At 42.2% G+C, this 14,614-nt stretch overlaps 1 protein-coding gene across 1 annotated transcript in view; it reads right to left on the bottom strand.

Moving 5' to 3' along the window:
• Positions 1-488: 488 nt before the first annotated feature.
• SMAP1 (small ArfGAP 1) overlaps positions 489-14,614 on the bottom strand; it is a gene marked incomplete at both ends in the record, with an annotated part of 99,891 nt that continues 85,765 nt past the window's right edge. The window contains 3 exons of the mRNA XM_081997937.1: positions 489-623; positions 3,485-3,813; positions 4,453-4,621. Of these exons, the coding sequence (XP_081854063.1) occupies positions 489-623; positions 3,485-3,813; positions 4,453-4,621 (633 nt within the window). The remainder of the gene's footprint in view (positions 624-3,484; positions 3,814-4,452; positions 4,622-14,614) is intronic.

Here is a 14,614-nt window from a genome sequence, read left to right as displayed (position 1 = left end):
TATGATGAAACAAAATTTGTTTGATACACTAGAAAACATTGCTTAGTGATACATTTACATTCTATTTATATATGATTAAACATTTGTTCATACGGTACCTTCTACAGGATTACTGGGTAATTTTTGGGGTCAGGGTTCATATTTTTGGATATTACTAACATGATAGCTACGTCCCTTATATGCAAACATTTGATCTAGAATTTTGAGGGAAAAAAATCAGTACATGGTTAAGCAGCTTCTTATAGGGTCTACGAAATCATATGCATTGTATGAAAACGCTGCCAATGATGTATAAATGTATTTTTGATCTGCTTTTCACTACATTTAAATCAATATGGACCACAACACGGTCAGTCAGTTATATTCTTAATCTGAACAGCTGGGGAAAAAGAAAAAAAGCATATGTACATGGAAGGAAGAGTGAAAGTAAATGCATTTGAACAAGGAATGTTAGGTGGCTGTTCTGGGTGAGACTTCGATTGCAACTTTCATTTCCACAGTTGTGTGCTGAGAGTCTGACCAGAGGAGCTTCCAGTCCATCCTGCCGCTGTGCTGGGGGGCTGGCCAAAGCCCATCACGTTGCTGGAACTGCTGAGGTTCATTCCAGCCATTTGCTGATTCATCTGTGAAGCACATACACAGGCCGAGTTAGCACTGCTGCTGAGGCACAACACATGACTAGCCAAAAAGCAGCCATGCTTCCTGAACTAGCAACCCAGTAAAAGTATGTTTCCCTAAAATCAGTATTTCTCATTAAAGTTACTGACTCATTACAAGCTTCTCAGCCTTTTTCAAGATTGCAGCTTTTCCAGAACCAGTTTCTGTGCAAGCCATCGCCGTCATACACCAGCCAACAGGCTCTAGCACTTGGTGTATATGACGAGTCTGTATAAACGCTCTGCTAGTGAATTTACGGAGCGTGTGTGGCAAAGGAGTCCAACGTTGATAAGAGCTTGCTTGCTTCAAAGCTAACAAACAAAATTGTGGCAACTGCGATAAAGAAACACCAAAGCAAGTAATGTAGCCTTGTCTATATTTGCAACTCCAGAAGATTTTTGTGCCAGCAAAATTTCTTCAGAGACCTGAAAATCTTGAATGCACAAGTTTTTATAGAAATTGCCCATTTAGGTGGCTATCAACAAAGAATGAGGCGGATTTCTAAACTTGAGTATTATCTCAATCTAACCATTCTCGCTAAAGAATCTACTCCAGATACCATAATTTCTTAAAAACAAGTGACATCTAGTTACAGGTGGGAGAGAGTTCAAAATTCAGCACATTCACTTCAGGGTTTGTGCAAAATATTCCTACTCTCTACAAATACTATCTAGTCACTCTAATTTTCTGTGATCAACACAAAAGCGTTCTTCAGGTTACCCTCCCTCTGCCTTCTGAAAAATGGACACTCCCTGACAAGCCAAAGGCCTAGCTGTACAGGCAGAGTAAAGATGTCCCCTCTCACGAGCGTAAGAGCAAGAGAGCATTTGGAGCAATTAGTAAGTCAGAGCCGATGAACAGGGATGTTGGATAAGCAACTTCAGATTCAAGGGAGAGCGAGCATTCGGTGACAATCAGAGTTCACATAAACATGAGTGAACAATACCGGGTTGCAAAATTAAACTGAAACACTGGTGAAAAAAATTAAGTGAATTGCAAACTAATATTTCAGGGTAAAGTTCAGTGCTTTCAAGTGTGCATCCACAAAAACCACCCACCACTGAACATGGAAATTTAAAAAAAAGCTGATGAAAACATGCTGTACCTAGCTGTTCATCTCTTCTGGAGTAGAGTTCTTAAGCAGCAGACTACGTATATAAAGCATGCTGCTATTCTGGTAAGCAAAGCAAGCTCTCCCCCTTTCAACAGGACCCAGGGATTAGATGAGAGTTCCCCTACAAGCTGTGCAACGTCAGCATCCTGGTAACACCTGACGTGCAAGGAGGTCAGAAACATGTTACGAGCTTGTTCAATGAGCCAACTTTTAATATATATTTGATAAGAAGCATGATTTTAATTTCAGAGCTGATATGGGTCTTTATTTAAAGTTAGAAACCTAGAAAAAGACTGTTAGCAGTAAATCCACAAATTTTTTTGGTTTGACATTTTGAAATGCTCAGCTTTTAAAAATGACTTTTCAAAGACAAACGACAGCCTGTGTTTTTTAATTGGGGCTGCTTTATCCCTGTAAGCAATGCTGCTTACCTCCATAAACATTCATACCACAGGACTGAGCAGAACAGTGAAAATTAATATAATCCAAGCTCAGTAAGTCACTAAGGTTCACTTCCTGAATTACTACAGCAAGCAGCATGGAATTATTACATTGTTCTTAGAATACAAACGGTATTATGAAAAAAACAGTTGCTATCATCCACACTGAACTCCGGGGGAATCATTAAGGTTTGTGTCCGCCCCCCCAGTAACCTCTTAAATGCCTGATTTCAAGATGGTTCAGTGGATAATGTACAAATCCAGCACTAAGTGTACACTGACACTTTCAGAGAACCTTTTAAACACAGAATCATAGAATTACAGAACAGTTTGGGTTGGAAAGGGCCTTTAAAGGTCATCTAGTCCAACCCCCCTACAGTAAGCAGGGACATCTTCAACTAGATCAGGTTGCTCAGAGGCCCGTCCAGCCTGACCTTGAATGTATAGGTCATGCCCCAGGGATGGGGCATCTACCACCTCTCTGGGCAACCTGTGCTGGTGTTTCACTACCCTCATTGTAAAAAAAAGTTCTCCATCTATCTAGTCAAAATCTGCCCTCTTCTAGTTTAAAACCATTACCTCTTGTCCTATTGCGACAGGCCCTGCTAAAAAGTCTGTCCCCATCTTTCTTCTAAGCCCCCTTGAAGTACTGGAAGGCTGCAAGAAGGTCTCCCTGGAGCCTTCTCATCTCCAGGCTGAACAACCCCAACTCTCTCAGCCTGTCCTCAGAGGAGAGGTGCTCCATCCCTCTGACCATTTCTGTGGCCTCCTCTGGACCCGCATGGAAATGCTACAGATAAGTAACAGATTAGCCTAAGCAAATTGTCTACAGGAGAATGTTAGAGTGCAAAGCACTGCACATTCCACTGGAATTTATCCCGAAGTCTGTAAATGAAAGTGTTAATTGTTAATGGCTATTCTAAAGTAATTAAATTCTGCTTTTAGTTATAAGGCTGTGTTTACATTTCAGTATTTGGAACTACAGCTAAGCTAGCTTTTCACCAGGCTAGTTCAGATGCCAGGATGACAGTAGCTACAGAAGCAGAGAACTGGGTTTGGTCTACCTTGGCAAAATTTACGCTTTGCTTATATATCAATTCTCTTTAATTGAGTTATTCCCTGATTTTTTTTCCCCATGTGCCTCAGAGCAGTTCATAGTCCAGCAGTCTGTAATTCCGCTACACTGCAACTTTCCTCTTACAGCCAAACACTTTGTACCTGAAAAGCAGCATCTTTTCTAAAGCGCTCTTGTCTGGGAATAGCAAGTCTTTACCTGAGAGAGGTTCCATTGGGCTTGTTGGTTTTGTTGCAATCCATACTTATTTTGTGGCGTGACCATCTGTCCCACCATTCCGCCTTGAGGTCCAACGACATTTTGAGGAAGTCCCATCACACCAGTTTGTGTAGTACCAGTAAATCCATTGGGCATTCCCATTCCCACCATCACGCCTGTGCTCTGTCCCATGACTGGCACCGATTGTCCTATCATGTTTCCCATCATCCCAGTTGCTGCAGGCACAGGAACTCCCATGGCTGGAAAGCCTTGAAAATGAGTTGATGGTTGTGTGGTAAATGGCATAGAAGATGACCCCATGAACATACCTGCACCAGAAAAGGGAAGATTTCAGCAGAAGTGTTTTGTCATTTTCTCCCTCATCCCCTGAAGTTACGAGTGCACCACAATAACTTTAAAGGACAACTTTGTCCACTTGTACATCAGTGCTGTCAATTTAGTGTCTGGTAAAAGTCAGAAATTGCTTAAAACCTCTCAAGGGAAAGGGACTCACCACCAGAGGTTAACTGCCAAAAAGAGTCTGGCAAATCCCTGTGGGGTACCAGAATCTTTTAAGCGCTGTATTGGAGGTCTTTGTTTTCACACAGGCATAGCTAAAAATCAAGATACGACAGCTCTGTACTGATCCTGGCAGCCGGCTGTTTGCCCAGCAGAGACTCAGACCCTAAGCAATGAATTGGACAGCAGAAGCTGAATTCACAAATCTTTCAGTAAATTGTATACTTGGTAATTTGAACAGTTATAAATAAATTGACATACTGTTTTTTTTCTTTAGCTTCTCTATCATATTTCACTAATTTTCTCATTTTTATAAATGGTAAAAATAAAAATCTTCATCTGAATATAGGCAGCAGGGTTCCCAATCTTAGTTTTATGTGTGTAAGAGATAACTATTCTAGGTAAAGTTTAAAATAGGACTGCGTAGAAACCTTTACAAAATTACTTACCCGGAGCATTTTGCTGCTGCATGGTTCCTGTGCCATACAGTGATAAGATAGAGTCTTTGGAGAGTTGTTTCTTTGCCGACTCTTCGGATTTTGTTGTTTGCTCAGTGAATAGATCGAGATCCCCAGATGCCGCAGATAAGGTGGCAGCTGTTGGTTTAGTGGAAGTGCTCTGGGAAATAAAGGTCAAGACAGACTACTGAATGAAACCAGCAAAAGATGTTAGGTTAAATATTTACTGCACATCCACACTCTGGAACCACGTAAAAACCAGTTCATTTATAGAAACTAAGTAAATGAAGATTTAAAAAGATGCGGTATGGTCCAAGACAAAAAAGCGGTACCTACGATACAGAAAGAGGACCGGACCAGGCAGTGGTTACAAAACAAGGGAAACTAAATCCCTGACCAGCTCCAGGGCACACACATACAGATTATTCATTCTTGTTGCTCCTACATTTTTCATTGGTGAGAAGCATAAGTCATGAGCTGGAGTTAGATTATGAAAAATAATTAGGAAATCAATAAGGAGATTACAATTCGCATCTAATTAATCCTGTCATAGGCAGAATAGAGAAGAGCTAAAACAAAAGATTAAGTGCTTTGGAATATACTACTACAACTAAGACGAATAGTACTTTTGGAGAAAAGGCAAAAGGAAAATTTCAGTTGATCTACTTAAAGTAATAAAATTTCTAAAATACACTGTAATTGGCTTAGAGTTCTTTAAGCGCATGTCATTTATTGAGAAAGCATAATTATCTAAAACTTACTGTAGTTTATGACTGAAAGACTAAAACACATGCAAGCTGTTGGGCTTTTTATTGCTCTTGCACCAAAACGTTCTGTAAACAAGTTACATCCAGGTGTCTTTCAGTGCTGTTATTTTGCTGCTCGTACACACACAGTTCCATATGGGAGTTTGCTCAGGTAACTAGGCAATCCGCCGCATTCTTCTTGTATTTCTTAAAATACACAACTCATCCTGTTACCAGTGGGAACTTTTAATGCAAATCAACTGCACATGCATTGAGAAAGAGCCAGGACTGCAGTGCATTACTTAAATGATGGCCTTATTTTAGTCCAGCTAAACGATCCCCAACTGCTTAGCGTACGCCTGCCTAGTCCCACAGTACGTGCGAGTTTCTTTCCTATGCTGAAGGAAAATCCTCCTTGTACTACCACCACCAGCAGACTGGGTCTGCAGTTCAGGTCCATCTGTTTACTGTCATCACATGCCAAAGTTCATCAGACAAGACAAGAAGCCACCATAACGTATGCAGGTATGGAACACACCTACATTCTTGCTTAAAGCAACAACCTCCAAACTTCTCCTGGTTTTGCTGGCAGGCTGCTGACTGGGTGCTGAAGAGTCCACTACAGTCACACTGGATCAGTACAACACCACAATACAAACACTTGATATGCAGCTTCAGAAACACACATCTGACTCCTGAAGTGCTAAAAGCTCTCAAATACGACAGTGTTGTAAATTAGGGGAAAAAAATTAACTACAGAACAATTCTGGTACCAACTAAATTGGCCAGAAACCATCAGAAAAAAGGAGTGCAGATTCATATAGTTGATGGTGAAAAATCTCCAAAAATTCTCTGGAAAGGGAAGAGAAAACGAACAAGAAATGGGAACTCACTGGCAACTGGAAACCTGCATTTATACAACAGCCGATTTGGACCAAGGTCACTAGACCTTAGTAAGCAACAAAAGGTAGGGTGATAGCACTACAAAGGGAAAGCATCGAGAACAAGATCGGGAACTTGTTCACTCCTGTGACGCCTACTCTCTGGGCAATGGACACTTAAACTATCAACTTCCTTATGTACATATTATAAAAGCTACTGCCTCTTGCTTATTACTGAGAAAAACTTCTGATTGCAAAGCAAAATTGAAGTTTTTTCACAGGTAGTAAGAAACCCTCTCCATTTGAGACAACTCTTTGTCAGGGTGGCATAACCAGTCTTTGAAAACACCAGAGTTGGATTTAAATATACACTCAGGTGAAAGCCCATCATAAATAGCAGTATTTGTTTTACCGTGCGTACACCCAGGAAGTCCCGTTATTGAATTATTCCATATTGACATAGTCCTTCTATCGTTGTGTCGGCGTAAGGCAGCCTCTGTACGACAGCCGTGCTCAGCAGATTGGAGAAGTACATGTAAGCAGCAGACGCAAGTTAGCAGAGGTGGCTCCTTTGTTGCTGGCACCGCAGTAAGGAAGGGTTCTGCTTTTCTCTAGCAGGGAGAAGGGCGGGCATGTCTAGTTTTGTTGCTGTTGGCTTTTTTTAAAAGCAATAATAGTGTCAGAGAAACTGTTCTCATCTGGGGTGAACCACACTTCGGAGCGTCTCCAGGTCTATGAAATATTGTTACTATAGGTGCTTTAACGAAATAAAGCACATCGCTATGTGCATGCAGAGAAGAGAAGGAAGAGCCGAAGACCTGCAGGACTCATCATCTATTATGTTTATGTCATGAGATTAAATGTTCATTTAACATCCCTTCATTCAGTTTGTTTTTGGAAGATTTGAGAGGAGCCAAAGCACTGAAAAAGCACTCCCTAAAGCATTCATCAGCTAAATAAATGGAAGGTAACACACAATACGTGGCAAGGAAACAGCAGGTGGCATTCAAGTAAAAAAAAACCATATTGACATGATTTTCACATATCTAACATTCTCATGCTACCCAAGGCCTCTGTAAAAACACACCTGGCACACATATAATAGTTTGTCTTTAAGAAAGGCTACATGTAGTGCTCTCAAACAGTCGTTATACCAAAACTAAATGTTCATCAGGTGGTTAGGGAATATTCTGCTGAGTGGTTTTACGATGTTAGTGTAACAGAGTTTTTCAGAACTACTGGAAGTCATCTCCAATATGCTTCATGTTTAAACATAAATAATTTTTGTCATCAATGGCTTACATATCCCCTGTAAAAGGTAATACCTATCCAAAGGACATTTTCACTGTGAAATATTGGTCAGATGCCTCAGGACCACAAATACAGTAGCTGAATCCATCACTTTACACTTGCCATCTGACTACACAAATAGCACATGGCTGACAAGAAGTTTAGATTAATGCATGAGACTAAAAATAAGTATTTTAATTTTGGCTTTTAATTTCTAAAAGACTGCAAAACAGCAGATAAAGTTCATGATATCATCAATATTTTAAGTTGGTCTGACAGCTGTAGCAGTCCAGATGGCTTTTGTCCATTGCCTCTGGTTCTGTCACTGAGCACCACTGGAAAGAGCCTGGTTCCGTCCTCTATAAATATCAGGTATTTACAGACATTGATGAGATGCGCCCTGAGCCTTCTCTTCTCCAGGCTGAACAGGGCCAGCTCACGCAGCCCTCCCTCAAAGGAGAGATGCTCCAGTCCCTTCATCATCTTGGTGGCCCTTTGTATGTCCACGTCTCTCTTGTACTGGGGAGCCCAGCACTGGACACAGCACCCCAAGGATCGAGGTAAGGCTGACTGGCCTGTAGTTCCCTGGGTTGTCCTTCTGGTTCTTCTCAAAGACAGGAGTGGCATTTCCTTTCCTCCAGTCCTCAGGCACCTCTCCCAATTGCCACAATCATTCAAGTATTATCAAGAGTAGCCTCATAAAGACATCAGCCAGCTCCCTCTGCACTCGTGGGTGCATCCCATCAGGGCCATGATGTATGTCCAGTTTCCTTAAGTATTCCCTGAGCTGATCCTCTTCCACCAATGGTATATCTTCCTTGCTCCAGCCTTTGCCCTTAGCCTCTTGGGCCTGGGATTCCTAAATGCTGGTCTTAATAAAGACTAAAGCAAAGGCAGCACTCAGTACTTCAGCCTTTTACATTCACACGTCCTGTGGCACGAGAGTCTCTGCCCCTTTCAGCAGTGGGCCTACATTTTCCCTACTCCTCCTTTTGTCACCTATGGACTTAAAAGTGCTTCTGTTGCCTTTGACATCCCTTGCCAGATTCCACTCCTGTTGGGCTTTGGCTTTCCTGACCCCTTCCCTGCACACTCGGATAGTATATCTGTATTTCCTGCAGGTCACCTCTCCCAGCTTCCGCTTTTTGTATGCTTCCTTTCTGCTTCTGAGTTTGCCAGGAGCTCCTTGTTCATCCATGCAGGCCTCCTGACATGCTTGCTTGATTTCCTGCTTGTTAGGATAGACTGGTCTTGAGCTTGGAGGTGGTGATCCTCAAATATCAACCAGCTTTCTTGGACTTCTCTTCCCTCCAGGGCCTTATCCCATGGGAGTCTTTCAAGCAGGTCTCTGAAGAGGCCAAAGTCTGCTCTCCTGAAGTCCAGGCTTGTGACTTTGTTTTTTGCCCTGCTCCCTTCTCTCGGGATCCTCAACTCCACCATCTCATAGTCACCGCAGCCAAGGCTGCCTTTGACCTTCATATCCCCAATGAGCCCTTTCTTGTTTGCAAGTATAAGGTTGAGCAGAGCACCCCTCCTTGTTGGCTCATCCATCACTTAGGTCAGGAAGTTGTCATTGATGCTCTCCAGGAACCTCCTGGATTGCTTATGTCCTGCCATATTGTCCCTCCAACAGATACTGAAGTGGCTGATGTGCCCCAAGAGAACCAGGGCCTGCGAGTGTGAGGCCGCTCCCTAGCTGTCTGCAGAAGGTCTCATCCACTTTTTCTTCCTGGTCAGGCAGTCTGTAACAAACACCCAATCAATGTCACCCATACCTGCCTGCTCTGAAGTCCTTACCCATAAGCTCTCAGCTGGCTCATCATTCATGCCCAGGCAGAGCTCCATGAATTCCAGCTGTTCTGTCCCATCAAGGACAACTCCACCTCCTTGTCTTCCCAGCCTGTCCTTCCTAAAGAGTCTGTGTCCCTCCACTGCATGACTCCAGTCATGGGAGCAATCCCACCATGTCTCTCTGATCCCAACAAGATCATAGCCCTGCAACAGAGCTCCAGTTTCTCATGTTGATTCCCCATGCTGCATACATTAGTGTACAGACACTTCGGTGTGCCCGATTTCCCCAAAGGGGTCTGATGCCTTATAGGCACTTCCTTGAGGATGCAAATGCTTGAGGTGACACCGCTTCAGATCCTTCTGCATTCCCTTTTGTTCACACCACCGCAGGCCCTTTGCTTGTTGACCCTGTCCATCACTTCCTCACAGGGCTGCTGCATCTCCTCGCTGCCCCTAGTTTAAAGCCCTCCTTACTAGGTCAGCCATCCTGCTGGCAAAGATGGCATTGCCCTGCTTGGTGAGGTGGATTCCATTTCTCCCAAGCAGATGCTGATCCTCAAAAAGGGTCCCACAGTCAGAGAAACTAAAACCCTCTTGCCATCGCCAGCTCCACAATCAATTGTTGACCTGCAGTATCAGTGCTCTTCTCTACACTTTTTCCCTTCACCAGCATAATTGAGGAGCACACTACCTGGGCCCCTGTACCCCTCACTAACCACCCCAGCGCTCTGTAGTTAACTCGTCCCTCCAGATTGTCCCTGGCAGTGCCCACATAGAAGAACAGCAAGGGGTAATAGAGGGCTGAACAAACTTCCGCACTCCCTTCGCAGCATCCCAAATCCAAGTCCCTGGCAGGCAGCAAACTTCTCTAAACAACAGGTCAAGTCAGCAGAAGGGTGCCTCTGTCTCCTGCAGCAGGCAGTTGCCCGCTACTATCACTTGCCGCTTCATCCTGGTGGTCTTGCATGGCTCAGCATCAGTTGCCTCAGATGCTTCACTTGAAAGCACCTCTTCAACTTTGAGAGCGGTGAACCAGTTCCGTAGTTGCAAGTCTTCATGTGGAGCTGGAGCCACTTTTTCTGTGCCAGAAGTCACCAGCTTCCATTCTTTGCCTTCCCCAGAGTTTGCACTTACTGCTCTGCAGGAGCAGACTCTGCCTGAGTCTCCACTGCAGTTGGGGCCTGGGGCTCTTGAAGCTGCTGTGCCTCTGAGAAGATCCTGTGTGTGTCTCATCCTCTCTGCACAGCCTCTTCACTTCCTGCCATAACTCCTCCACCTGGTGACACAGCTCTTGATGCACAGCACATCTCCTGCAGGAAAGACAACCATCTCTCATGGCCTCAGGGGGAGACTCCAGGCACTCCTCACAGCTTGTGACTCGCGGGGCTGCGTCCACCATCTGAAGCTCTGTCTGGGTTGACGCCTCTGCCCTGGCAGGGACAGCTGCTCCAACATCTGCAAATTGAAAGAGAGGTGGCAGCAGTGGAGATGCATGAGGGAAGTGGACAGTGGGATGTACGCAGTTGAGCGAAGGACCACAGAAGAGAAAAAGGCACACGTGCACTTCCCTGCTACCTGCAGGTCTCCGGCACTGGCTGGTATCTTGTAGGTAAGCAGAGATGGGCTGTACAAAAGCCAGGCCTCTACTGTTTCTCACTTGTATGGTGATAAGTAATGCCCGCACACAACATTTTCAATTACTCCCTTAAATTCTGTGTACAATTCTTATGCTTTTTACCTTTGCAGTGTCAATGGACTTGCTGGTTATTTCAACTCTTCCTGGTTTTGATTTTGCGTATTTTGTTCTCAGGCATCTAGACAGTTCCACTAAAAAACATCAACTGTTATTTCCTGGTAATAACTGATGAGGAAACGAGCACTCAACTATATTCAGCTCACAGAATCGAAGAAAAACACTACAAAATCTCATCTGTTTTCTTACTTTAAGGAATTATCAACAATACCTGAAAAAGTCAGATGAAGACTTCTATCACTGTCTCAGGTGACACACAAGAATATAATTATTATTACAGTATGAATAAAAATTCAAATGTATTTCTCTCTAGAGAGCCTTCTTCCCAAACAATTTTGGAAATTGTTTTAATTTAGGTATGCTCACTTCACATGAAAAAGTGTCACTAAACATACAAAATGTACTTCTTTTCTTTTTTATGTCCATGTATACTGCATAGTGGGTAAATTTATAGCACATGCCTTTTATCTAGCTTTACAGTCGGAGCGGTTAAGTTAACTCTTCTTTAACCCCCTTTTATTTGCTAATAGGCAAAATTCTAGGAAAAAAGTTACTCATTCATATATTGTTCTTTATCAGTCCTTTACAAATTCAACAGTTTTTATTAGCATCCAGCTACAAAGAAGAGTTGAAAGAAATATTCTAAGTGTTTTTGAAAACTGTAATAAAGACACATCTCTGAAAGCAAAGTAAAAGCACATATGATCCTGAATGCTTAAGTCACATTTTAAAAAGGAAAAACAAATGTGTATGTTTTCATTTGAAAATCATGTCTTGGCTATGTCAATGGCCATAAATCCTAAAGTTTGCAGACATCATGTTGTTTCAGTCTTACAATAAAACATTCAAACAGACATTTCTGTACTCCACAGTGCCATAAAAACCATGTGCATTTAGCACTATATGCCTTTCAGGTTAAGCTGGAAAAGAAAAGCAATCGTGAAAACTCAACAGACATACATTGCTTCTACAAATCAGTCTGAGGAGCACCATTAAATTCCCTTCTCTTTCAATGTTCATAAATCCCACTGTGGTATCTCAGAAGCACCTACTATGCAGAACATCGTATCTCTGAGTGGGAATGCAAGCCACACTATTCCACATTTTTATTTAATTCAATGCATTCTCTTCATAGATACTCAAACAAGTGCTACTCATCCCAACTTAAGAATTTGCCATCGATTTCTTCTCTAAATTTTCCAAATCCAAATGTAGGAACTGAATGTTAGGGTTACTCAGCTGTTGGACTGAGTTCTAGTTTTATGCCTACTTTCCCATTTGCACTCTCACACAAAATAATTAATTTCTTGAAGTAAAAAGTAGTGTAAACAGGCTGAGTCCTTAAAATCTCTCCTTATGAAGCACCATCTCCAGTTTTCAGTATTCTCCTGACTCTTCCCCATACAACTTTTATTACAAAGTGAAAGATTGTGCAAAATAGTCATAACCACTGCCAAATGAGAGGAACCCTCAACTGCTGCCCAGCATCAGTTCCCAGACTGGACACCACCATCCTGAAATGCAAGGCCTGCAGGGCCTTTTTAATCCTAAAACAAAATAAAATATTCACTTTGTCCCAGTTTACCAAGCAACCCATGTAATCAGCATCAGAAACCTATCTTCTGCTACCTACCCATCTCTCATTTGGTTATATTACATTTTCTTTGAGAAAGAATTAAAAATGGAAGATAACCAAGAATTAAATCTTGCAAGATGTCATTAAGGACTATGTATTTGAAAAAAGTTCTGTTTGCTGCTCCTGATTATGGCACTCAGAAAAAAGGAAAATGACATTAAAAATCTGGACTGGCTTGTTAACAGCAAGTAAATGTAGTCACGTTTTCTAGTATGCAAACAAAATGATACTTACCAGATATTCAGAATAATATTATCCTTTCTACTGCTTTTTAATTCGTTTAGTAAGTGTCATACTTGGTCTAGAAACCAGCACAGTAACAGATAAACTACATGTATCAAAACATTTCTCTCACAGAATTGACCAGTCTTTATCATAGAAATGCACTTAAATAATCTATTTTCATTAATTACTAATACATATAACTCAATATTATTTAGCAGCCACTCCATTATTTAACCTATCACCAACTATCACCATCCAAAAAATCACCATTCACTTCGCTTTTCCTCACACTTGAATATTTAGCCTTCTTTAGATTTCCTGTATTCTACAGCTGAATCATTGCTAAACCAGAGGGTCACATCACTTGCTTATGGAATAGAAACAAGAGAAAGCTGAAATTCTGAAAGGTCTCAGACAAGACTAATTAGTGAACATTAATAACAACCCAAAAATCTTTTCTCCTGAGCAGACAGTAACTCCATACAGAAGTTGTAACTTTGAGCTTCAGAAAGGCAGGAAAGGGGGAAAACCAGAAGTCAACCCTATCTATTACATGTGTTACTACCACTAGCCCATTTATTATGGGGCTGAGTGGAAACTTCATGATTCTAGATTTGAATTTACTGAATCTACACCAAAACTGAATACATTATACAGCTCAGTGAAGCTGGAAATAGGTTACTGCTTTCCACATCTACCTCTACAGGTAGATTCCTCTAGATCAATTTTGATGTAACACAGTAGAACAGCAGACAACAAGCACTCAGATACTGTTCTTTCTGGTACTTTGAACAGGGACTCCCACAAGAGCCAAGAAAATCTATACCAACACTTTCCTTTGCAATGTTAATTAACACATCTAAACCTAAATGCACATATACTGCTCACTTCCCTTGCCATCTACAAGTGGCTTAAGGCATGGTGGGAAGCTTGCTCTATCTATAGTTTTCTGTTTAAAAAGAGGTGTGGTTTAAGCATCTACAACCCTACAAAGTCAGCCCTCAGCAACAAGTAGGGGAAGGGAGAGTAAAGGATAAAGAATAAAAATTACAATCAAATCTGCTGAACAACATGGATATGGTTAGAGGTGACCACAAGGATCAACAGACCATTTGGAAACAAAATTACAATATGCCAGTTCAATCAGAAGTCCTTTCCATCATCATCCCTTCCATTTTACGTATTATGAAAACTACTGGATAAGGAGAAGTAAGTAGAGATCACAGGACCCAAACTATAAATTCAAGAATACACGCAGTTCTTTCCCGTTCAGCTGAGACAGAAAGCCCTCTGCAAAAATAAGTCTCTAAATTACTTTCAAAGGCCCTCACAGATGAGGTGGTTAGCCGAATACTCCTCGAAAGCCTCCCTCTCAGAAGCCAGTCTGGGTAAGGAAGCCTGTGCATGTGCATTCTGACCTGCACCAGACTTGTTCAGCACCAACACCTCGTTCTTCAAGGCTGAAAGGAGCTGCAGCTTTAAGCAGCTGCAGCTTTAAGCATTTTCTTTGTGTGTCCCAAAGCTGCCTCTCGGCTACAACAGGCATGGCAATGGGGTATCTTCCAAACTACCATGGCTGTAAGAGAGGGAGCGTGCCAGGTGCAGGGGTTATGCTACCCTTCCTTGAAGACAGACAGACAGACAAGTTCCAAGATGAGACAAAACCAGATCAACCCAGGAAGCAGTATTAGTCCTTTTTGATATCCATTCTTGATTTTGAGTATGGAGCTTGAGAACACAAATTTTTAGCAGCTCTTAAGACAAAAGTTGGGCCCCTCACTACAAGAAGGATAGAGTTACTGGAGCATGTCCAGAGAAGGGCAACGAAGCT

Source organism: Phaethon aethereus (genome assembly GCF_964289735.1).
Source record: "Phaethon aethereus genome assembly, chromosome: 3".
In the NCBI taxonomy this organism is placed as follows: Eukaryota; Metazoa; Chordata; class Aves; order Phaethontiformes; family Phaethontidae; genus Phaethon; species Phaethon aethereus.
This window is presented reverse-complemented; position numbering and strand designations above follow the sequence as displayed.